Consider the following 24,631-nt stretch of genomic DNA (forward strand, 5'->3'; position numbering starts at 1 on the left):
TCTTTTTTTTATGACTGTTTAGACATTGAAAGTTAAAAAATGAATAAAATTGGTGGATAATTAACACTTTAAACAAATAAAGAGATAAATGGATAGATAAATCTATAGACATAGTGTTCTATTTGTAAATGGATCAATATATATATATATATACAGATTTAAGCTATTTTCTGTGCCCTTTTATTCCCTTTGATGATAATGGGTTAATGCCCCCCCCCCCAAAAAAAAGGGGTTATTTATAAAAAATACTATTACAAACCTCCATAATCCCAAACTCAAACATGTCTATATTAAAATAATAATTATCTAATTGCTATATATATGGTTGTTCTTGTTTAAATCTCTCCAACATTTGAAATATATCATATATAGATAGATACAACCTTCCCTACCCCACCCTCCAATTTTTACAATCTTATTTTCTGTTTATAAAGCATAAGACACAAAGTAACATTTAAATATATTTTTGGGAAGGGGAACATCAACCTTTTAAAAGAAATCAAACCTGGAAGTTTTTTAAATTCTATAACTAAAATGAAAGGACAACTTAGCGTCTATTCTTTGATGTGGTTTTAGGCTATTTTTCTGACATATTTCGCCCTCCTATAATAACAAGTGGTGAAGCATATTTAAAATGTTATAATTTTACATGGAAAGAAGTAAAAAAGATATACAGATAATAAAGATATGTTTAGATAGGTGTATGTGTGTGTGTGTGTGTGTGTGTATATGTTTCTGTGTGTGTGTGACTCTGCATTTCGCGGAAAAGACAAACCGAGTTCTAAATAACTTTATCCGTCAAAATGTTTCGTCATTACTTAAAAGAATGACCAACACTTAGAAGAAATGAAATGATTTTTTTTATAATATAAAATTTATGAAGTATTAGAGTCTCTTTATCTTGAATATTTTTAGCTATATAGTTTTTGTTTTGCATCACACTAATAATAAAAATATTGTGTATATATTTATTGTTCTGAGTTGGTCATTATAATGTGTTAAAGAGACTAACATTTAAAAAACATATAGTATGTTGAAAAGTAGCACAGCATGTAAAGTTTATAGCAAGGATAAAGAGAAAATGTAAAAAATATACAACAAAAAATAAACATAATCTACAGAAGTGGTATTTTGTGTATTATCACTATAGATGTACATAGATTTATGAGCCATTGTCTCATACCTTTAGATACCTGCCAATTATCAAACCTTAAAGGTGGCAAGTAGGAAGAATTATGAGGGGGGGGGGGATGTATGAAGTGAGAGAGAGTGAGTGTTTATTTAACTCCTCCCCCCCCCCCCCCCAAGAAATGCTAAGATTGCATTCCTAAGATACAGGGATAGAGCAATAATTCAGACCAGAAAATTGTAGACTGATCATTAATGATATTGTCTTCCTATTGAAAACTTCGGATCATGTAACTTGTAGATGCAGCGCTGCACTTACAAGTAACATGTTGTTAAGCCATCAAATAAGAAAATATTATAAAACTTTTGGGATTAGTGTAATAAACATCCCATTGTCCCCTATCTCTTTGAACTTTGAAAAGTATATTTGATGAAAATCTTCATAAAAAATCCGACATAAATCTTTAATAGTAACCTTTTTATAGACGAATGTTAGGAGTTATACATTATAGAATTGTAGAATAGCTTTGCTATTAAAAAGTTAAGTAGTATGTAGTTGAAATATTGAGAAGATAAATAATATCAATGGTCAGGTTTTAAGCTAGTTTCTCTATAAAATATAAGATATCCCTAGGAACATGGGACGAAGCTACTAGTAAGTTAGAAAGTTTCCCCTCCTTCCCCTAACAAATTTTAGTTACAAGAAACAAAATCCTTTTAAGTTTTGCTCACTAATTGTTTTCCCCTTTTTTAGTGGCACAGCTGCTCTATAACTAGGTTAGGTCAGTCTAAAAGTCAAAATATCTTGCAATCAATATTAAGAAAAATCAGGGTTCTTAAGAGATAAGACAATGGCCAATAAATTGATGTACATCCTCAACAATGATACACAAAATTACCTTCTATGTATATGTCACTCTCTAGATTAAATAACTTAAACTACAATACACAAATAATCTTGTTGTATGTATTTCTATCAATGATTTTGGATCTAGTCAACCTTGTTTTTATTATTGCATGAAAGGATGGGGGAGGGGAGGGGAGGTCATGTTATAATTATCAAATTACAATATGACGTCTATTTGGGGGGGGGGGGGGGGGGAATGACATGTATACACGGGTCATTTAATGTGATTTAGATGTACACTTGTACATTTAAATTATGCTTATTTTGATATTCCGACCATAAACACCAAAAATAGAAAGACAGAAGGACATTTCAAAATATAGAGTAACTTCGAAAGTTTGGAAAGTCAACTCCTACTGATTCCTAGGACAACAAAGTACAATATTAAAAGCGAAGCAACTCTATAATCAAGTCCTAAAAATGTAAGTATGTCCATAATCTTTATCCTGTATCAAGCAGTTTTTCAACAAATTTACTTACAATTTTGCTTTGACTCTTATACATTCGCATTCTGATTATTCAGTTCTGACATTATACAAGTCTTAATGTCCGTTTGTCCTTCCATTTCAGAGCTTCGCTTTTATGAATGTTGTCATCCTTGTTTATTCCTTTCTCTAATTTTGCTTTGACTCTTATACATTCGCATTCTGATTATTCAGTTCTGACATTATACAAGTCTTAATGTCCGTTTGTCCTTCCATTTCAGAGCTTCGCTTTTATGAATGTTGTCATCCTTGTTTATTCCTTTTTCTATGAAAAAAAAATTATTTCTAAACAGAGAAATTAAGATGTGCTAAAAGATATGCTTGATTTATTAAACAAGAAATCAGCGCTGATTGATCCTTGCAAGATATTGACGCAGAAAGGTAGATAAACTCAGGGAGGGAGGGGACATTGGACTGTTTATAACACTAGTTCCCAAAGTTTTATAATAACATTTTTTATTCATTGGCTCAACAACTTTGGGGACTTTTATTTTAGTTTTGATTGGTTGGTTCACATTGTTGAAAGTCCAAACGTTTCAACCATTAATTATAATGAATAGATAGATAGATGGGGGTGGGGTGGAAAAAGGGTGAAATTTGTATCTCTACTCTGAGAGACCTTGCACCCCCCCCCCCCCACACACACACACAAACACGTTCACATATACTCTGATATGCCTACCCACACATTCTTCTTTTTTTGTCTTATCTCCTTTCTTGAAATCATACATTATTATATTCTCTAAATTTATCACTTTTTACAAAGTCTGTTTTATGAGTTGTGTAATACAATTTTGTCTCAATATTTCAATAGTATATTTATTATTTATACAACTTTACAAAATTACTTTTGTAAAAATGATAAAGGGAATGATTATTAATGTGCATATTTTTCACAGGGGAGATACATACATGGCTTCATTTAAAACTTGATGCCCTTGATTTAAAACTTGATGGCTCATGATTTAAAGTTTTGAATTCACATTTTTAAAATATATTTCAACTATTTTAATTTATAATTTTACCCCCTCCAAATAAAAAAGCAAGTACGTTCTTGCATGTCTGTATTAGTTTTTCTGTCTGTTTGTGGGTACCAAAGGATCTCGCTAACCGCTGAACAGATCGGGTTCTCCTTTACAGGGTAGCTTCTCATAGGCCCTGGGAAGTTTATAACTATTTTGGGGGGAGGGTACCACCACCCTCCCAAGAGAAAATTAATTGTTTGAATTATAAATGTGCACCAGGATATCAAAACTAAAAGGATAAAAAAAATGTCACCCCCACCCCCATTCTGCCCTCCCAATCTTATTATAGGGTTGATATGGGTCACAAATATGAAAAAGGGTGGGATAAAATATTTTTAAGAGGATGGGTATAATTCAGGGATCTATGGGGATAAGACAATAAACAATAAATTGATGTTCATCCCCAATAATGATACACAAAATTACCCCTTCTTTAGTTTTAAATTAGAAGTTGAAACGTTTAAACACTCAATTTAATTAACCAACCAATCAAAATTCACTAAAGTTCCCAAAGTTGTTAAGCCAACGAATAAGAAAACCTTATTATAAATCATTGGGGACTAATGTAATAAACAATGTTATTGTCCCCTCTCTCTCTCTCTCTCTGGCCAACCCAGGTTATGAAAGTACCAAACTATGCATAAAACTATGTATATATGTGTAATGATAATATTATCATTTTGTATGCTTATGTTGAAATACATATCTATCTATCTAATTATACCAATTAGTGCTTAATGTATGTTTGTGTTCTGATATCCTTTTTATAATGCAAATTTAAATGTTAGTTTTCAAAATTATATATGTAAAAATTACTTTTAAAATAATAAAAAATTGTTGAATCTGAGTAGTAAAATCAAGGAAAGTTGGTAAACTCAAGTTTTTACCCCCCTCCCCACTTTTTTTTATTTTCCCATAGCAACATATATTTTTCAATATTATTATACTTTCAACGATTCTTTCCTTTTTTGATTTTTTTATGAAAGGCTCACAAAAAAGGGAAATTTTGAAGATACCAAATATCTTTCTTATATTAAAGACTAGCGGCTAGCCCTAAACTAGATATAAACCTTACCAGGACCTATGAAAAGATAACCTGTAAAGAAGAACAATATTGATTAAGTTATTAGCGAGATCCTTTGAAACATGCACACACAGACAGACAGAAAAATGTCCTGTTGCTTTATTATCAGAATAGTTTTACATAATTAGTGTCAGGGATATAAAGGGATAAGACAATGGCCGATAAATTGATGTACATCCCTAAAAATTAAAATAATCTATGAAAACTATGTTGATAAGGTCTGTATACTCCGACATACAGCATGTCTGATTCCATGCACAATTTACATCCTTATAATCACACCAGAGCTCAGTACAAAAACGTGCTGTAATGTTAAATCAAAAAATGTTCTAAGAACAGAGCTTGGGTTGTGTGTTGTAGGTAGGGATGAGGTATTAGTCATAGAAGGGTGGGGGTGTATGTTTTAAGCTTTAACATCTCTCAGAGGGTTAGAGGGAAAATTTTTCAATGTTAAGGAGAAGAGGCGAAGGGAAAAGGGCATTTTATTTCACATCTTCAGCTGGTAGGGGGAAGTTTGGGGAGGGGGGAGAGTTTATATATTTTGTACTTTGAGTTAAAGTCATTATTATTATGGGGGGGGGGGAGGGGTAGGAGGGGTGGCTATGAGAAAATTATATAAAGGTGGGTATACATTTCAATACTACCCTATAACACATTTCTTGACCTAATAGTAATAAATTAAATAAATATGTGTATCTATCTATCTATCTCCCTCTCCCAAACTCTCTATTTAAACCCCTAAACATTTTTGACATCCTGTTTGAAATTGAGAAAATTTTTGGCAATTTTATGCATTTCCGAGGTTTTAATGGACATTAATGAATTTAAATTTTTATATTTATTATAACGTTATCATAAAATTTATTTATGCATTTAAGAAAATTTAAGTCATTTTTTACATAAATTTATAAGATAATGTGCTTTCTGGATAATTTAGATAAAATTCTTGAAAAATAGAGAACAAATCTATCTTCTTTTTTTTACACTCTCTCCCCTGAGCATAAATAAGCATTACAATATTTTCTTCCTTATCACTTTTTTCAAAGGTTGTTACAAGAGTTGTATAATATAGTTATGCGCTATCAGTCTCATATGTACACCAGGGATCTAAAGGGATAAGGCATTAACCAATAAATTGTTATACATCCCCATTAATAATAAACAAAAATAACCCTTTTGTAGATTTCAATTAGTCGTTAAAACATTTGAACACTCCCTTCCCCCATTTGCTTATTTCATTTTACAAACTTTTGTCCTAAATAGTGTTAGGTAAATTGTAAACATTTTAAACATTTTAACTCCCCATCCCAAAAAAACCCTCTCAAACACACATAAAACGCACACTTACACATGTAAAACACACACACACACACAAATATATATTTTTTTTAAATAGAACCTATATTATATGCACACTATCTATCTATCTATCCATCTTCTTAAAAAAAGGGGTCATAGGGCGGAGAAAAAAGGGGGGAATCTTATCTTGCTAGCCAACATGGACAGAAAAATATCTCTTCTCTGATTGGTTAATTTTTACAAATGCAGTATTGTGATTGGTTAAAAGATTGATAAAAAGGACAATTTTATTGTACTCCACATGGGGATGAAAAAATTTCTTTGGAAGGGACAATGGGTTGTTTAATCAGGGATCTAAAGGGATAAGACAATGGCTGATAAATTGTTGTGCATCCCTAATGATGATACACAAAGTTCTCAATTCTGTAGATAACAACTATGGGTTGAAATGTTTGGACAAGCAACTTAGTGAATCAATATTCAATAAAAGTCCGCAAAGTTGTTGAACCAACAAATAAGTAACATTTTTAAAACTATGGGGACAAGTGTAATAAACAGCCCACTGTCACCTTTCTTCTTGATTTAGTGTAGTTTATTCCTGTTATTCTCTTACCCTGCAGCGCTACAAAGTGCCAAATACAACCTAACCTAAAGTAAAAAATATAACTTCATAAATACTGCCTACCCCTTGTCTTTAACTTTTAAAAAATGGAATTATTGGTTTCTGTGCTCAACAAGGCACCTTAAGGGAAACCACCCTAATTAAGGAAACTTCCCCTTACAAAGACCTTAGATTATAATGGCGCAGCCACTAAATTGTGATATAGGAATAGGATTGAAACAGTTATCTATCTATCTATCTATTATCTTTCTATCTATCCATCTACCTATCTATCTATCTTTCTATCTATCTATCTATTTATCTATCTATCTGTCTATATATCTATCTATCTATCTGTCTATCTATCGTATTTTGTATGCTACTTAAATAGATGTTGTCATTAAAACTAATTTGTAATTAATGTCCATTTATCCATAATATAAAGTACTAAGCTTTTTTTGTTTGTAGTGAAGGATCTCGCTAACCATTGATATAGTTCTCCTTTAGAGGGAAGCTTCTTATAGGCCCTGAGATGGTTTTAGGATATTTTATTTTTATAAACAAGTCTGGGTATGGTTTCAAGCTATTTTTCTGTTCTTCTTTATCCCTTCAAATATAGAGCCCATAAATGCTAGGAGCGAAGCCGCTAGTATATATTTAAAAAAAAATTCATAAATAGGATAGAGAGATAAACTTAAAGAAAGATAATGTAACAAAGATGACATAAGTAATTACATCAGTAAAAGCGGTTAGCAAGTTCTGTCGCTAAAGCCAAGAAAGCTTATTACTTTATATTATAGGATGTGTATTGTATGCATATTAAAGCCATGCTTCTATACCTCCAAATTCTGCAAAATCATGCAAAACCAAGGATGACAATATCCATAGAAGCAAAGCTCTAAAATGTTAACAAAACGAGAATTAACATTGAATAATCAGAATATAAATGTGTAAAAATCTAAACAAATTGAAAGTAAATATGTACTGCTTAAATACAGGATATTGTTTCAGTACATAATGACATTTTTAGGACTTGATTATAGAAATGCTTTGCTTATAATATTGTACTTTGTTGTCCTAGGAATCAGAAATTCTAAAATTGAATGAATTGGATCATTATATCATATGAAAATTTATTTTATTAGTAAAAAATCAACATGTTTAAAATGGACAAATGGACATTCTAATAACGATTATACTACTACAAAAAAATATGCGATTTTAGGTACATCAATTTTCAAGCCCAAATAAACCGGTTTTAAAATGATTTTTTCAAAACAAAATATAAAAGCAAAGTTGTTAAGCATGAAAAAATCTCTAACATATTAAAAAATTAGCCAGATAGCTCGATTTTTGCTCGTTTTATGATAAAATGAAGGTTTTTTATTTTTTATATAAAACAGGCGCAACTTGTTACCATGCACAGTTGGGACTTCTCAGAAAAAGGTCATGCACCACAGAGAGTTGGTTGTCTGATGGATGTTACTTAACCTAATATTGTTTGGACAGAGAAGAGTGCGTTAAAGTCATCCTTAGTTCTCCTGGATTGCTGGACCAGGACCTGGACAGTACATCAAGTTGATAAGGTCCTTGACTGTAATTCCGCCCGTACGAGGTAATTACGAGGTAAACCAAAGTCTCTAAAGTTTATAATAACATTTTCTTTTCGTTAGCTTAGCAACTTTGGGGACTTTTAATGAATTGGGTGATTGGTTGGGTGATTAAATTGAGTGTCCATCTGTTTCAACCACTATTTGTTATCTACATTTTGTATCATAAATTGGGATATTCATCAATTTATCGGCCATTGTCTCATCTCTTTAGATCCCTCGTTATATTATAACAATTTGTTATACAAAAACCTTTAAATAGCATCTTATGTTATATTTATAGCAGCAAAACTACTCTAGAGATAACTTGGTGCGTCTGTCCATCTGTATGGCTAAGGGGAAACATGAATTTCTTGACTACTATTAAATGTAGAAAGCTAAAATTTTTGGTGAAAACTTGTAAGACCTATGCACATCAAGGCTACATTTGTCTTTCCTTATTATATTATACCAGGGAGGGAGACGACATTGGGCTGTTTATTACACTTGTCCACAAAGTTTTTTTGTCTAACAACTTTGGGGACTTTCAAAGAATAATGATTGGTTAGTTCAATAAGTGTCCTAACGTTTCAACTACTAATTGTAATCTATAGAAGGGGTAATTTTGTGTATCATCTTTGGGGTTGTACATCAATATATCTGCCATTATCTTATCCCTTTAGAGCCCTCGTTAAATTATAACAATTTGTTATGAAAAAATCTTTAAATATCATTTATTGTTATATTTTTTTAGCAAAGCTACTCTAGAAATAACTTGGTGCGTCTGTCCATCTGTATGGCTAAGGGGAAACATAAATTTCCTGACTACTATTTAAAATGGAAAGCTAAAATTTTTGGTGAAAACTTGTAAGACCTATGCACATCAAGGCTACATACATCTTCCCTTATTATATTATACCAGGGAGGGAGACGACATTGGGCTGTTTATTACACTTGTCCACAAAGTTTTTTTGTCGAACAACTTTGGGGACTTTTGAAGAATAATGGTTGGTTAGTTCAATAAGTGTCTTAACGTTTCAACCACCAATTGTAATCTACAGAAGGGGTAATTTTGTGTATCATCTTTGGGGTTGTACATCAATATATCTGCCATTGTCATATCCCTTTAGATCTCATACATGCTCCATTATTACATTATACTGTTTAAATTTCCCTCCTTTTTATGAAGTTCTCATGATAATACTTCACCCCCCCCCCCTCTTTAACAGTTATCCCACGAATCGATGATGAAATTGACTATAGGATTATAGGGGGGAAGGGGTTTGTAACTTAAGAAGGGGTCATCTTAAACGGGTCAACAACATATATTTTCTTTAGGGGAGGGAGAGGATTAAGAATAAAATGAGAGATAAAAAAACAAGGATGACAACTTCCTTAAAAGCAAAATGGTAGTACAAACAAACATTAACACTTGTATTTTGTCTGTTGTTATAACTGAATAATCAGAATATAAATGTTTAAGTAAAAACAAAATTATAAGTGAATATTATAGAGTTGCTATGTTTTCTAAATTGTACAATAGAACAATACTAACAAGCCTAAATTCTAAAAATTCTAAAAAATCTATCTGTTCCAGATGTACAGACGGACGGACGTGCAACCAACCCCAATTATAGAAAAGAAAATTATGATAAGAGATATCAGTAAAGGACGGAGCGGCCTTGATTATAGAAAAGCTTCGCTTTTAAAAATTGGTCCTTAGAAACACATTCTTACAAAGGTATATCTAACATTGTCTCACATGAAAGTTTGTTTTGTTTTAAAGATATGTATTTCATAAAGAAAAGACATATACATACAGAATTACATATTATAGTACGAGACTTTTATTTACATCAACATAGCTTAGTAGCTAGAAATTAATCAGAAAAACAGGAATCACTGTGTTATTAAAAACTCAAGAAAATCAGAGATAAAATTAGTTTCTTGCCCTGCATTTTGTAACAGTTTGAAGGAAAATTGGGTTAGGAGAATTGTATGGGCATGCAGGTTGTTTTTATTCCAATTTGAAATACAGTCTTCTTTGCTTAATTTGAGTGATTTGTCTAAAAGCGAATTACTTAGGTAAGATTTAGAAAGCGTAGCAACTCTATAATCAATTTTGCATCAACTCTTATACATTTATAATCTGATTATTCAATTTTGACACTATACAAGTGTTAATGTCCGTTTGTCCTACCAGTTCAGCGCTTCGCTTTTATGGATGTTGTCATCCTTGTTGTTTCTATAAATGCTCATATTTAAACTTCCTATTGTATAGGATTATGGGGGGTGGGGTGTGATCACAGGGTTTTTTAACCCCCCCCCATATTCAATTGAATATGATTTACTTTACAAGGCATAGGAAAAAAGCAAGCCGTTCTTATTTTCTCTGCTCCCTTCCTGAACTACAAATGAATTCTTAAGAGCAACTTTTTTTTTGGGGGGGGGGGGGAGGGAGATTAGAATATAGAATTAGTTTTTTTCTTCGGCACCTCGGGGCTAAAAAAACTGGTTTTAATCTTATAATTGTACATTCTATATCCGCGGAAAGCCGTTTATAACACAATGAAAGAAATAACTATTATTGTCCATGTTTTACCTTTTACCTTTATTTTGGCAGAAAATAGTAGTAAATCATATTCAATTGAATATGGGGGGGGGGGGCAACTCTGTTTAACTTTAGCTAAATAAAGGAAATCGGAGGGTTTATCAACAAGGATGACAACATCCATAAAAGTGAATCAGTAGTACAAACAAACAGTAACACTTGTAGATTGTCAGAACTGAATAATCAGAATATAAATGTATAAGTATAAACAGAATTATAAGTTAATATTATAAAGTTGTTCCACTTTCTTAATCTATCTGTTCTAGATGTACAGACGGACGGACGTGAAACCAACCCCAATTATAGAAAAGCTTTGTTTTTAACAGCAGTAGATATAATTAACACCCCTTCCCATATCATCTTACATGTATGATATGACCCTTCCCCCCTCTACCTACCCCTATTGGATAGATAACTAAAAGCTTTTCCTTAATCTCTTATAATATTACCCCCCCCCCCCCACGCCAAACATGTATAGACTCATAGAGTCATGGAAAATTTTAATTTAAAATCTCTGTGAACACCCCACCCCCATAATCCTTTGCAATAGGAAGTTTAAATATGAGCATTTATAGAAACAAAAATTAAATTTTACTTTTATTTGAGCCAATGTTAGATATACCCAATGGTAATATTTAAAATTTTCACTTGGTTAAAAAGTGAAGACACTGCTAGTTTTAACCAACCAATTAAAATATCCTTGTATTTATGTTTTGACATGTCCTATACTCAATAGGCATCTATTAAATGTAATCTAAATAAAACAAGGATAACAAGATTATCATCCATTGTCTTATCTCCTAAGTTGTTTACAACCCCCTCCCCCACACATACTCACACAATACAAATACACATAATAAATACTAGGATATGACAATGAAAGAAAAATCAAGATTTTTGGAATAAAGAAAGGGGAGAATAAATTATTTAAAAGTCTTATCTATTATACAAATTTTATATCTAAGTTTTCATATTTATTGAATTGTTTACAAGTAAAACTGATATGGTTCTGATATCGCAAAAACCAATCAACCAATATTATTTTTTTATAATTCATTCTATAAAAATAAAAAACTCATCAATATTTAATTTTTAAAAAAAATTTGTATAAAAAGTAAAAAAAAACACTGAGAAAATATTAGGTGTAGAGGTTTCGTGTTCTTTCTAGACAGCTATATTTGCTATTTTTCCAAATTTTGACGGAACGAAAAAATTTATTGGAAAATATCAGTAAATATTAACTTTCAGGATCGTAAAAATTTAGAAAAGATTTTAATATTTATGTTTCATGTCTAAATTCAACCCTTTCCCTAATTATTATAAACGACTTTGGACAGTTAGAAAATAGGGGGAATATTAAAGAAATATTGACCCGTTAGTTTCAAATTTCCATCGTCAAAGATATATTGAATAGATTTCAAGTAGACATATGTCTGCTTTTGTCAGCTGTGCTTTAAAAAATGTAATTTACTTGGCTGCTTAAAAGATATATGGTTAATTTTTCAATAAAGATTCTTCTGACTTCTACTCAATTTTAACTCTGTCTGTTTGTAAATTGTGCCACTAAGCTTTGCAATTTATTGATGTAGTTATCCTTGTTTAGAATGTTAATTCCTATCTTTGCATTATATAAATCAAGGATTATAGGACAGAAATAGCTCTCCATTTACATTGTATAATTACATCATCTTATAAATTAATAAATTCCAGTACTTGCAAGGACAATTATGTCCACAAAGAGCGGAGTAGTAACATGTAAATTATATCTAGTAAAACTAAGGACAATAATTTGAATCAGTTTACTTATTAGGTCTTCCAGAAAAATAACTAACCAACTCCCTACTAATACATTTAAATAAATATAAAATAAAAAAGGTTTAGAGTAGTTTTAGGCTGGAATCTTAAGGGATAAGACAATTGACGAGAAATTAATATATATCCTCATATTATAGATTATATCTTATGTAGATTAAAATTATTTGTCGAAATGTTTGAACAGTGCTAGTTTTTAAACTAACAAATAAAAGTACCCAAAGTCTTTGAGCTAATAAAACTGTAAATACCAGTGCAATTAACAGTCCCCTTCCTCCCTGAGTTTTAGAATAATGTCTAACTGTGTTTTTTAAGTGAAAATATTAAAAATTAATACCAGATTTCTGATTCAAATTTCAAATTACATGAAATATTATCCCTCTTATATAGGGCTTCAAGAATTAACAAGGACATTTTGTCCATAAGCAATATTTCAATATTCTAAACTAGCAGCATGAGAGAGAATTAGAGATTCGTGTTAGAAAAAAAAATTTGAACAGGGAGGTTAGTCCAATTTTGAAGTCATTTCTCTATAGGATGACTTAACTTCCCCTAAAATACTTAATATTTCCTAAAGAACATTTTTTTCACATTTTAATAGACAGAAAAATAGACATACAAAGCAAAGACGCTTCATTCTATTAGTCATTAATTATTTAATTTCAAAAGACAAATAAAAACATTTTGTTGGATATTTCAAAATTTTATTATGAAACCGAAACAATTGTCAATATTAATAGATAAAATTATTTTTCATGTTTTATATATATATATTGAAACACATATTTTATTGTTAACTCATGAGATGATTTAGATATTTTGATTTTCATAATGTAGGACTGTTTACAGGAGATTTATTCAGCCTAATTTAAGTCCACTTTAAACAATAAAAAGTGTAATTTAACTATGAAATATGTGTTTGTATTTTATGACAAATGTATCACAGATTGAAGTCACAGCCTTTTAAATATTAAAAAATATAATGTAATGTAGAATTACTTATATCTCTATGAGAGACCAATCCCTCTCTCCTTATTTTGCTTATAACTTTTTCAACAAACATTATGTACATTTTAATTTTTGATAGGTAAAGTTTAGGACATCCTTTAAGGGCTATTGCTCTGTGGGACTCTAAAATAATTAGAAATATGTTATAATGGGAGAGGTTAGTGGTTCAATAGTGCTATAAGTGATTTCATCACATTTAAACTAAATCTTTACTTAATCTCTATTTTTTGAAGAAGAAAAAAAGTAGAAAGCCGTAAAAGTTCTTAACAAAAAGGACTTTCTTTAAATTTTAGATTTTTAGAAATTTCAAATTAAATTTAATGAAAGAGAATTGATATTTACAATTTTTCAACACATAATTAAATTTTTAATTCTATTTAATGATTTTGAGAGTTTTATATCAAAATAATATAACTTTTTTTCTAAAAATTTTTAATTTGATTGTAAAATCATGAAAGCATAAAAAATTAATGGCTTGATATATAAAGCTATAATAGTTTTAAAATAGAATTATATCCTGTTCAAGTTTAATAAATCTATAGAACAGTTACTTTTATTAGCAAATTGGCCCTAAACATAAAAATTCAAAAACTACTATGGCAGAATTATAAATTATGCAAATTACATATTATTTGATAAAATAAACATAATAAATTACAGTAATTAATAGAAAAAACTCTTCAGTGGATAAATTATTTGACATTCAGTTTTTTTGTAAAAATTGATTATTTAAAACTTTTCTATTATACTAGCTGCTTCATCCATAGTATCTAAGGACATTTTTGTGGGAGAAGGGTGTTTAACAATCTTCCACATTGAATTTTAGTTTTATAGTAAAAAAGGAAGAAAATATTTTAAGAGATTGATTTTTTTTATTTAGAATTTACTACCTTCTCTATAAAAATGATGGAAAAACAGTCAAACATTTTTGAGACAGAAATCCTAACTCTTTTATAAAATGGCAAATATAAGTCTCACATGATCTTCTAGCTGCAATTAAAGTAACACATAATGACAAAAAGTAAATCAATATTTTTTTGTTGTTGAAAGTTTAACCATTTAACAAACATTTTTTTTCAGACCATCTAGGACATAATTTTTATGAAACAACATACATACATACAAAATACATATTTACAAAATTAGAAGTTACACATTTACTTTTGATGTTAAACATTACAGCTAAAAAATATTGCAGCCTATTAGCAAAAAGGATAAATAAAGGCCAGCTTTATATAAAATTGGGCAAAAAATTATAGCAAAAGGTATGCGATGTTTTTTTATGAAAATAAGTGTTTTACAATTTTAAATAGGTATAAATAATTCTATTAATTATTTTGTTAGTTGATCAATTGTTATGATATAATTATAATCTTAATATTAGCTGTAATGTTATAACACTCTTCCACTCCTATTTACACATGCTGGTTATATTAGTTTGCTTTTGGTAGCATTTATCACCATAATTAAGTGTTCACTTTATAACAATTTATGTTTTTTTTCTCACTTTTATATTATTATAAAATGTTGTTTAAATTAAATTTAATAGCATCACAAATGTTTTAAAATAGTTAAGGATGAAATTAAAATTGGCGCAAGTATTGCAAGAAAAGCGCGGGAAAATGATGGTTGCGCGCTTGATGCCGCGTCCAATGTTTCCATGGGCGCCGGAAAATTTTTGTTTATTTCTGGATGGGTCAACTGTTGCGGAGACATATCACTTTCTATAATTGAAAAAAAGTTAGTTTTATATATAAGGTAAAATTAGGCTTACATTTTAACAGAGTTCTATAGATAACACTTTAAGAATTTTTATACATCAATCAATAAAAAAGTATATTGTTAGTTTTTTATCATTTTTAAGTGACTTATAAAAATTTTCAGTGACATAATGTTCTAATCTTATAGTGTTATACTGAAAAAGTTTTATTCGTCTAAACCTTAAATCATTTCATTGAACTTTGTTTTGGCCCTTCCTGGGAATGAGTATACTTTAGACTGGAAATTTACACTGGAGTCCAAAGTTTAGTATCCATGTTAGTGTATTAATTGGCTCAAAAACCTTGGCATTGATTTGTTTAGTATTCCACCAAATATTTTAATCTGTAGATAAATTAATTTTGTTGAACATCATTGGGAGTAGACAGCATTTTATCATCCAAATTCTTATACTCTTGTCCTTTAGATCCAACTAACCCTAAATTTTAAACAAGTAACCCTTATAAAACTTTGGGTACCTGTGTAATTAACAGTCCAATGTCCCCTCTTAACCTGGCTTTGCCTTCATGTAATATTACCTTTATGCTGAACATAGAAATTATAGATATCAGATTCTTTAGACACTCCATATTTGTTCTGTGCCTTCAGGGCAACATCATACACAACCTTGTTCTCTACGTCCTAAAATAATTAAACTATATCAAAAGACAATACATAAAAATACCTTGAAATTATAAAAACAAAACTACATTTTACATTTACATTTATAAAAATTATTGTTGAAATCAAATCATTATTAAATTTATACTTCAAAAGGCACAAGGTTTACTAAGTATGATATTATAATATTTTTTCAAAAAAAAAGTTGCTGATTGGTCTAGTCGCCAATAATTTGATAATCTTAAGCTAATTATTCTTATTCTGCTACTTTTATTTTGAATAGCAGATATTTGTATTATCTGCTTATGTCTTGGCCCCCTTCTTTAGTGAATTTGCCTTTAAAAAAGTAATCTAATGTTTGTTTCATGTCATTATCTTAGCCAATTTCTTCATGAAAATAGCCTAAAACCTACCAAGTAATAGAACACCTTTTAAAGTTAATAGGTTTGGGTAATATTACACAAAAAATCATAATGTTTACCTAAAATTATGAATCTTGTGTTAAATATTTTCTTTAACTTAAAATTATTTTACCTTTATGACATAGAAGCCTTCATATGCCCTACCAGGGGAGGTATAGCTGGTGTGCAGGGGTAGGCTGGCCACAGGTATAGCAACCTCGTTCCAGTCCTTACCAGACAGGTCCTCGGAGTTTACCTGGATACACAGATAGATAGATAGATTGATTGATAAATCTATAGAAAAGGGATGAATGGATATCCAAAAAGATACAAAGATGGAGAAATAAATAGATTTAGTGCTAAATGCACAAAGATAAATGGATATATCTAAAAAATATAGAAGACGTTTATTTTAATTTTGAAAAAACGCTGCTTTTTTTTCTTTTTTAGGGAAGCTTTAACAATATCCTTGGATGGTTTTGAATATTTTCCTGACCTAACATGCTTTCTCCTAGAGGCTAGAGGCTAGATTAATAAATAATGCTTTGAATCAAGATAGTAAAATAGATAAAAATGTAAAGGCTAATCTAGTAAAGAAGCATTAATAGTAATTATTAGAAAACATGCAATATTTATAATATAAAGGGTGATTAAAAAAGATGATTATAATATTCTGTATTATAGCAAGGCTGTTTTAAACCAGAAAGAGAAAAAAAAAGTTTAAAAAAGAATGACGGACAAAGTGAGATGTTAGATATAAAAAAAATTCTTAAATCTTCACACAAAAAAAATCTGTTGCCCAACTTAAGTAGCAGCTGAGAAAACTTCAAATATAGATCGATAGATATTTGAATTATATAATTACTAGCGGCTACGCCCTCAGAGGCTTCTAAGTTGAGGAGGAGAGGGGATTAGTCGACCCCCCACCCCACTTTCAATTTTAGCTTTTAAACAAAATGCTTTTGAGTGATCATTTTTTTCTAAGGGCGTTTTCTCTTGTAAGGGTAGCCGTACTCTCCTTCCTCAAAATAGCTATAAACCTTTCCAGGACCTGGTAAAGGTGAACCATATCGGTTTTTGGTGAGATCCCTCGGTACACACACACACAGACCCTATTACTTTATTGTAAAGATTATAATCAGTTTTTAGGATAGCCCTGTATGTAATCAAATATATATAATAAAACCATTATCTACAAGCTTAATAATTAATAACACACAGTATACCAATTATCCCACTAAAATTAATTATCTATTCAGCCCCACCTCTTATACAACCTAGGGTCGTACCTTTATAGTAGGTCCTAATATTAATCGTATTTTTCTTTTAGCACATATGACACAGTGGTAGTTGGTTTACAAAGCTGTTTTGTCAGAGATTTCGGGGGTGGGGGGTTGATTGCTTTGAAAGTAAAAAGGATATCACTACTTTTATTATGCAAATAGGTTTATATCTTATTAATACAAAATCTTGCCGACCTTATAAAAGTTTTATATTAATATGAATTTTCTGTATTTTATTTTATATATTAGTAGCTGCTACCCATAGGGGCACTTTAATAAAATGTTCAAATTTAGTTTTAAAGTTAAACTTATAAAGCAATTCAAGTGTAGGTTTTTTTTCTGAGGCGATTTCTCATAGGCACCCTCATTTCCCCTACAAATAGTTAAAAACCTTTCATGAACCTATAAGAATCTACAGATTGACAGACAGACAGACAAACATCCTGGTACCATTATAAAAGGATTAACAAAATTATTTAATATTTCAACTTTGGTAAAAAAAAACTTTTTAAAAATCAAATAATCTCCAATCTTCTTTTACCTGATTTTTTCTGTAATATAGGAAGTAAGCAGTGATGGGAGCAAAGCTGTCTGTTGTCCAGCTGATATTCAGCTCCTTGGATTCAGGCATCAACATCTGATGCACACTTGTGGTTATCACAGGGGCTCCAGGCCGACCTAAAATTCAGTTTTTAATTATTTAAATCAATCAATAAAACAATATATCAAATATTCTAACAATCTATCAATCAATTAATCTTTGAAACAAAACATTATAAAATCTACTAAATAAATATATATTTCAATTGATCTATCAATCAATCTATTTATCTATCAATCTATCTATTAACCTTTCTATTAATTTAACTATTATTTAACCTTTCTATCAATTAATATATCAATCAATCGTTCAATCAATCTATCAATCAATTTATCAATCAATCTATTTATCAATCTATAAATCAACTTATCAATCAATCTATCAATTAGTCTATCAATCAATCTATCAATCAATCTATCAATCAATTCATCAAATATTAATCAATCTATCAATCGAACTAGAAATGTATTTAAATTGATGTGTCGATTAATTTTTTTTAAAATCAATCTATCTATCTTTCAATCAAACAACAATTAAATTTGTAATCAATCTATCTATTTATTAATTAATCAATGTTTACCTGTAAGATCAAAAGTGACGCTAGCCTTGCCCATACTGTTATCAGCCTCACATGTATAGTTGTCAAACTGATCCTCTGTAACACCCTCTAACAACAGGCTCAATGAGTTACCCTTTAAGAATCAAAAATGATATTTTAGATTGAAAAAATTGGCAGCAGAAGTGTTTTCTTGTTACATTATGACTTTTCGGAATTACCCCCAATTGCTAGTGTATCAAATCCTAGTAATTAAGAACAAAAGCCATATTTTACTAAATAAGGTGTGGGACAGGATATTGGGCTGTTAATAAAGCTAATACCCAAAGTTTTAAAACCACTTTATATTATTCGTTGGCTCGGAATCTTTAGGTACTTTGATTAATTAGTTCAAAAAGGGTATTGTCCAAAGTTTCAGCCATTAATTTTAATTTACAAAAGTTTTTTTGTATATCAATTTATTTTCCATTGTTTTAAAGTGAAATAAAGTGATTATTTATGTGGTTCGTAAATTGTAAAATCTTAGTACATTTTTATTATAAAAAATATCATTTTTTGCCTTTTTCTCTATTAGATGTCTATCATCTGTGGATAGTCTTGTTTTAGGATACTTGTACCATGCAACCTGAAATAGAAAATGAATTATAGATATTTTTTTGTAAAATTATAAACTGTTGGGTGCAGATACGAAAATTAAAAGAAACATAAACTAAACCTTGAAAATGGTTTACCACTGCACAGGTTTGATTTAAAGTAAAAAAAATAAATAAAAACGCAATAGTAGATTATATAGGTAGATAAAAGATGAATAGATTTTAATCAAAGCATTTCATAACCTATAATCCATTCATTTTTAAATGAATACAAAATTTCTGGTGAAGCCAACTTACTGTGAAAAATATGTTTATTTTAAATAGAAAATATAATCAGACTTAGGGACAAATATACACCAATTCAAATCAGAGAGCTAAAGGGATAAGACAATTGACGATAATTGATGCACAATCTCAATAATAAAAAACACAATTACCTCTTTTGTTTATCAAAACTATTGGTTAAAAGGTTTGGATACTCATGGATTAGAACCAACACATTAAAAATTCAATAAAAGAACCAAATGTTTTTGGAGCTAAAGAATAAGATTATATTGTAAAACTTATTTATGTGGCGCACCCTGTATTAACCTTTGTTTAGAGATTGATAGATTTAAACTAGAAAATGTCCAAGCATTTTCAACAATAATTTTAATCAACAGAAGGGGTAATTAATTTTTTTTCTCAACAGAAGTGTTTATAACTTTTTCTTCTATTGTCTTTTCCCTGATTAAAAAATAGTTTATCCAGGGATTATGTATCTTGTATTGGGTTTGGAGGGGTACTTATAAAACAGCACATAATCAAATCGATTAAATCTTTGAATATCTATCTATTTCCTTGAATATAATGAATGCTTTATTTCAAATAAGTAACCATTCATACGAATAAATTCATGATTTTTTAATCGAAGCTTTTCTAAAACAAGCTTTATACGTTGGTCTTCTTTTGAAAGGTTGCTAAGCTTTTGAATTAAATGTCAGGGATGGAGAGGACATTGTATTGTAAAATATGTTGGTAATCAATGTTTCATATATGTGATCTTTAATAGTTAGTTTAAAAACTTTAGTTTGTTTTTTCAATCAATCAGTGTCCAAACTTTACACATATAGCAGGGATAATTTTGTTAAGCATAATTTGGGTATATAAATTTATAATTCATTGTCTTATCCCTTAAGATCCCTGCTAAAATTTACATATATTATGTAATAAATAAATGTTAAAAGTTCTACAAGTCCTTTACTTGAACAGTAAGGTATATAAACTTATTTTGGTAAAACTATATCTTTACCCTAAATAAAAAATAAATCAGAGCAAAATCTTTTACAAATATAATTTTTTATCTATGTATTGGTCCTAAAAAAAAGGTTTCAACTGCTTTTAAGGTAATGAAAGTAATATTGGGCTATATATTACACTGGTACATAAAGTTTGATTAGACAACTTCTTTCATTCTTGAGTTAAAAACTTTGATAACTTTTCAAATTTACAGATGAATTTGTAATAAATATATTACAACTGAATTAATTTATCGATAAGAAAAGTCCAAAAAGTTGTTAAGCCATCTAATGAGACAACTTGCTTATACATTTTGGGACTATAAAAACTCGAGGCCAATGGCTTCCAAGATCTCTCTCGATTTTAAAATGGCAGTTTAGAGACCTAACTGATAAAGTCAAGTACATTACCATCGTTCTGAATATAAATATCAACTTTTATCACAATTTCAAACTTTTCCAGTATGACTTCGAAACCGATAATATTCGCTGGATTAGAACTGGTTCTCAGCCATACTGAAATTTTTTACATAGCATCGTATTACAGACAATTTCCACGAATATTAAAATAAAAATCCAAAAATTAATACAAGATTTGTTATTACGTCCCCTCGTGGCTAACTGGATTCAATGTTATATTCTTCATTTCAATACCCGCGGAAAGCTGTCCTTAATACGATACAATAAATAACTATTTTATCACCATTTTAAACTTTGAATCTAACTTTTGAAAAGGTTGGGAATAATTTGTTCATGCTTATGTCTTTATGTCCTTGCAAGGATATCTAGGGATAGGACATAAGTGGATATACTGACAGGAGAAAATTGGTCAGTTCGTTTATAAAGTATGAGAAGAGGGTATGGGTAAACGATGGTGAATGGGAAGTATCGATAGTTTAACCAGCTGCGAGTATCACTTCATCAGAGCACATGGAAATCTGGTGCAAAATCCAAGTAGAAAATTATTTAACCTTATATTTTTATAATTGAAAGTTTTGTTTTCTTATATATTTGATTAATGGAAATTATGTTAAACTATGGTTTTAAGTTATTTTATGTAAGTCATTGAACAATTGAAGTTTATTTGATTTTGTATTTTTTTTATTCAAAGTAGTATTTTAACCATTTAGAGTAAGTAAGATTAAGTAATTAGTGCCTCTGGAAAAGAACCCTACGCTATTTTTTTCTATTTAAACTCAAAAGCTGTGGGCTCCCCTCAATGACACCTCTAGGTAAGCAACTGACATTAAAAAAGAAAAAAATCCAAAAATTTTTTTGTACCAGTCTATTGAACAGTCATTGAGACGTCTAAATTACACATAAGTGCTCTATTCAGATATTATAATATTTAACATTTACACTTAACCTTATGATCTATCTATCTATCTATCTATCTATCTATCTATCTATCTATCTATCTATCTATCTATCTATCTATCTATCTATCTATCTATCTATCTATCTATCTATCTATCTATCTATCTATCTATCTATCTATCTATCTATCTATCTATCTATCTATCTATCTATCTATCTATCTATCTATCTATCTATCTATCTATCTATCTATCTATCTATCTATCTATCTATCTATCTATCTATCTATCTATCTATCTATCTATCTATCTATCTATCTATCTATCTATCTATCCATCCATCCATTTATCTATCTATCTATCTATCTATCTATCTATCCATCCATCCATTTATCTATCTATCTATCTATCTATCTATCTATCTATCTATCTATCTATCTATCTATCTATCTATCTATCTATCTATCTATCTATCTATCTATCTATCTATCTATCTATCTATCTATCTATCTATCTATCTATCTATCTATCTATCTATCTATCTATCTATCTATCTATCTATCTATCTATCTATCTATCTATCTATCTGTCTATCTGTCTATCTGTCTATCTATATATCTATCTATCTATGAACCTGAGAGTTAGGATTGGACTGAACAGCACAGTGTAACTCCACATCCCACTTCCCCTCCTCTCTGTGTCTCCAATACTCCTCCACTGTTATGTCAGGCGCGTCTGAAATAATAATACAATGTATAATAAAAGAATACCTATGTTTAATAGAAAAAAATTTGCTACAATGTCATTTTATAGTTTTAAGCAATCTACCCATTTAAAAATTTTAAGCCCCTAAAGGCTAAGTATGAAGCAGCTAGTACTGTTTAGAATTTGTTCTGAACGAACTGTCTATTTTTAACCATCGTAAAAACAATTTAATCCTAAAGAAACATCTCTTTAATTGTTTTGTACAAAATAATCGCCATAAAAAAAGCTTTTAGAAAGATTAAATTTTTGCTAAAAAATTAATTAGGTAGGTTTACTTTACATCATTTCAAATTCTTATAACTACAATAATTAGTCGTTACTTTAGGGAAAATTAAGTATATTGGTTTTTGAAAATAGAGGCTACGCCCCTAGAGGTCTCCGTGGAGACTTAAGGGATTGGGGGTGGAGGAACCTTCCCCCCAAATAGTTATAAACAATCTATGGAAGAAGATTCACAGTGAAAGAAAATAATTTTATAACATTGGTTATTGAGGTCTTAATCTGCAGACATACATTAAGTATCGTTTTATATTGAATTTTAAAGCCAAAGGTAAAATTGTTATTTAAACTCAGGATTCTTTAGGGATAAGACAATCAATAGAAAGTAAAAAATGGATCCTCAATGATGATAAACCATATTGACCCTTCAGTATACAAATATTTTTGGCTGAATAGTTGGGATACTTTACTCATAAGCTTTATTTGTCAGTTCATGAATGCTAAGCTACTTTGTACTGAATGATGTCATCCTTGTTAAGTACACAATCTTTGTTATGTTGGAAAATTTAAATTTTAATAAAACATTTTTGTTAGAGATTCATTTATAATACCCTAGAAGAAAAAGATGGTAACAAAGTAGAAAAAATGTTTGTGCAATAAAGCTACTGTTTTTTTTTTTAATATTCAGCTGCAGAATTTTTGACAGTAATAATTAAAATTCAATGAAAGTACTCAACGTTTTTGAGCAAACAAATGAGATAAAACTTTGGGTACAAGTGTAATTTAGGTTAGTCGCAGTTAGGGAGGTCCCCAAAGTTACCAACATATTGTTCCATTTGTTGGCTTAAAACTTGGTCTGAACAAATAATTGGAATCCGAATTTTCCAGCAATTATTTTAAATTATATGAGGGTTATGATAAATTGGGTATAGATTAATTTGTTGTTCATTATCCTATCTCGCATAGGTAGATTGTCTGATTTCATACTTTTTGTGTAAACACTTGGAATTAAAGTAAAGAAAGTATAAAGCTTGAGGAAGTAGGACAAAAACTTTCAAATAAGATCCAAATTTATTTTTCCTTCAAAGAGAAAATTTAAATTTTTTAATATTTTTAGATTTAATTTGTGCATGCATATTCCTTATTGTTCTGGTTCAAACTAAGTTGGCAAGCCTAAGAATCTTTCTCACTGTCTATTTTCTATCTATCTTGAATTCTAGATACCTATCTATCTTTATATTTATCTAGGTAACTATCTATGCAAATATATTCCAATTTTCTTATTATATAGGTACCTATCATGGCATTATATACTGGCTTATCAGTCTTGTTACATTGGTGCATTCCTTTGTACATATCTTCAAATTAAGGTAACTATCCATCTAACTATCTAGGTGACTAGGTTCTATATTTCTAACTTGACATTTAGGTACCTATATTTCTAACTTGACATTTAGGTACCTATATATATATTTAACATGGCATTATTTACCAGTTTTCCATCTTGGCATATCATTATCTATATAATTTCTATATCTTGGCAATTAGGTATTCATTTAATTATCTAGATTATTGTAAACCTGTTTATCTATTTTATAATTTAGATACATACAAATCCAATATTGACATTTTGATAACTCTCTAATCTATCTTGACATCAATTTACTAATCTATCTATCTTTCTTGACAACA

The 24,631-nt window shown here is 29.7% G+C and overlaps 1 protein-coding gene across 1 annotated transcript in view; it reads right to left on the bottom strand.

Moving 5' to 3' along the window:
* Positions 1–13,670: 13,670 nt before the first annotated feature.
* LOC145324517 (limbic system-associated membrane protein-like) overlaps positions 13,671–24,631 on the bottom strand; it is a 48,715-nt gene continuing 37,754 nt past the window's right edge. Inside the window, exons 8-14 of the mRNA XM_080167101.1 lie at positions 22,590–22,690; positions 19,329–19,394; positions 18,794–18,905; positions 18,154–18,290; positions 16,463–16,585; positions 15,847–15,949; positions 13,671–15,273 (exon numbers count right to left, since the gene is read on the bottom strand). Of these exons, the coding sequence (XP_080023227.1) occupies positions 15,101–15,273; positions 15,847–15,949; positions 16,463–16,585; positions 18,154–18,290; positions 18,794–18,905; positions 19,329–19,394; positions 22,590–22,690 (815 nt within the window). The 3' untranslated portion in view covers positions 13,671–15,100. The remainder of the gene's footprint in view (positions 15,274–15,846; positions 15,950–16,462; positions 16,586–18,153; positions 18,291–18,793; positions 18,906–19,328; positions 19,395–22,589; positions 22,691–24,631) is intronic.

The sequence above is a fragment of the Acartia tonsa genome, chromosome 7, assembly GCF_053477335.1.
Source record: "Acartia tonsa isolate MP-2025a chromosome 7, ASM5347733v1, whole genome shotgun sequence".
Taxonomy (NCBI): domain Eukaryota; kingdom Metazoa; phylum Arthropoda; class Copepoda; order Calanoida; family Acartiidae; genus Acartia; species Acartia tonsa.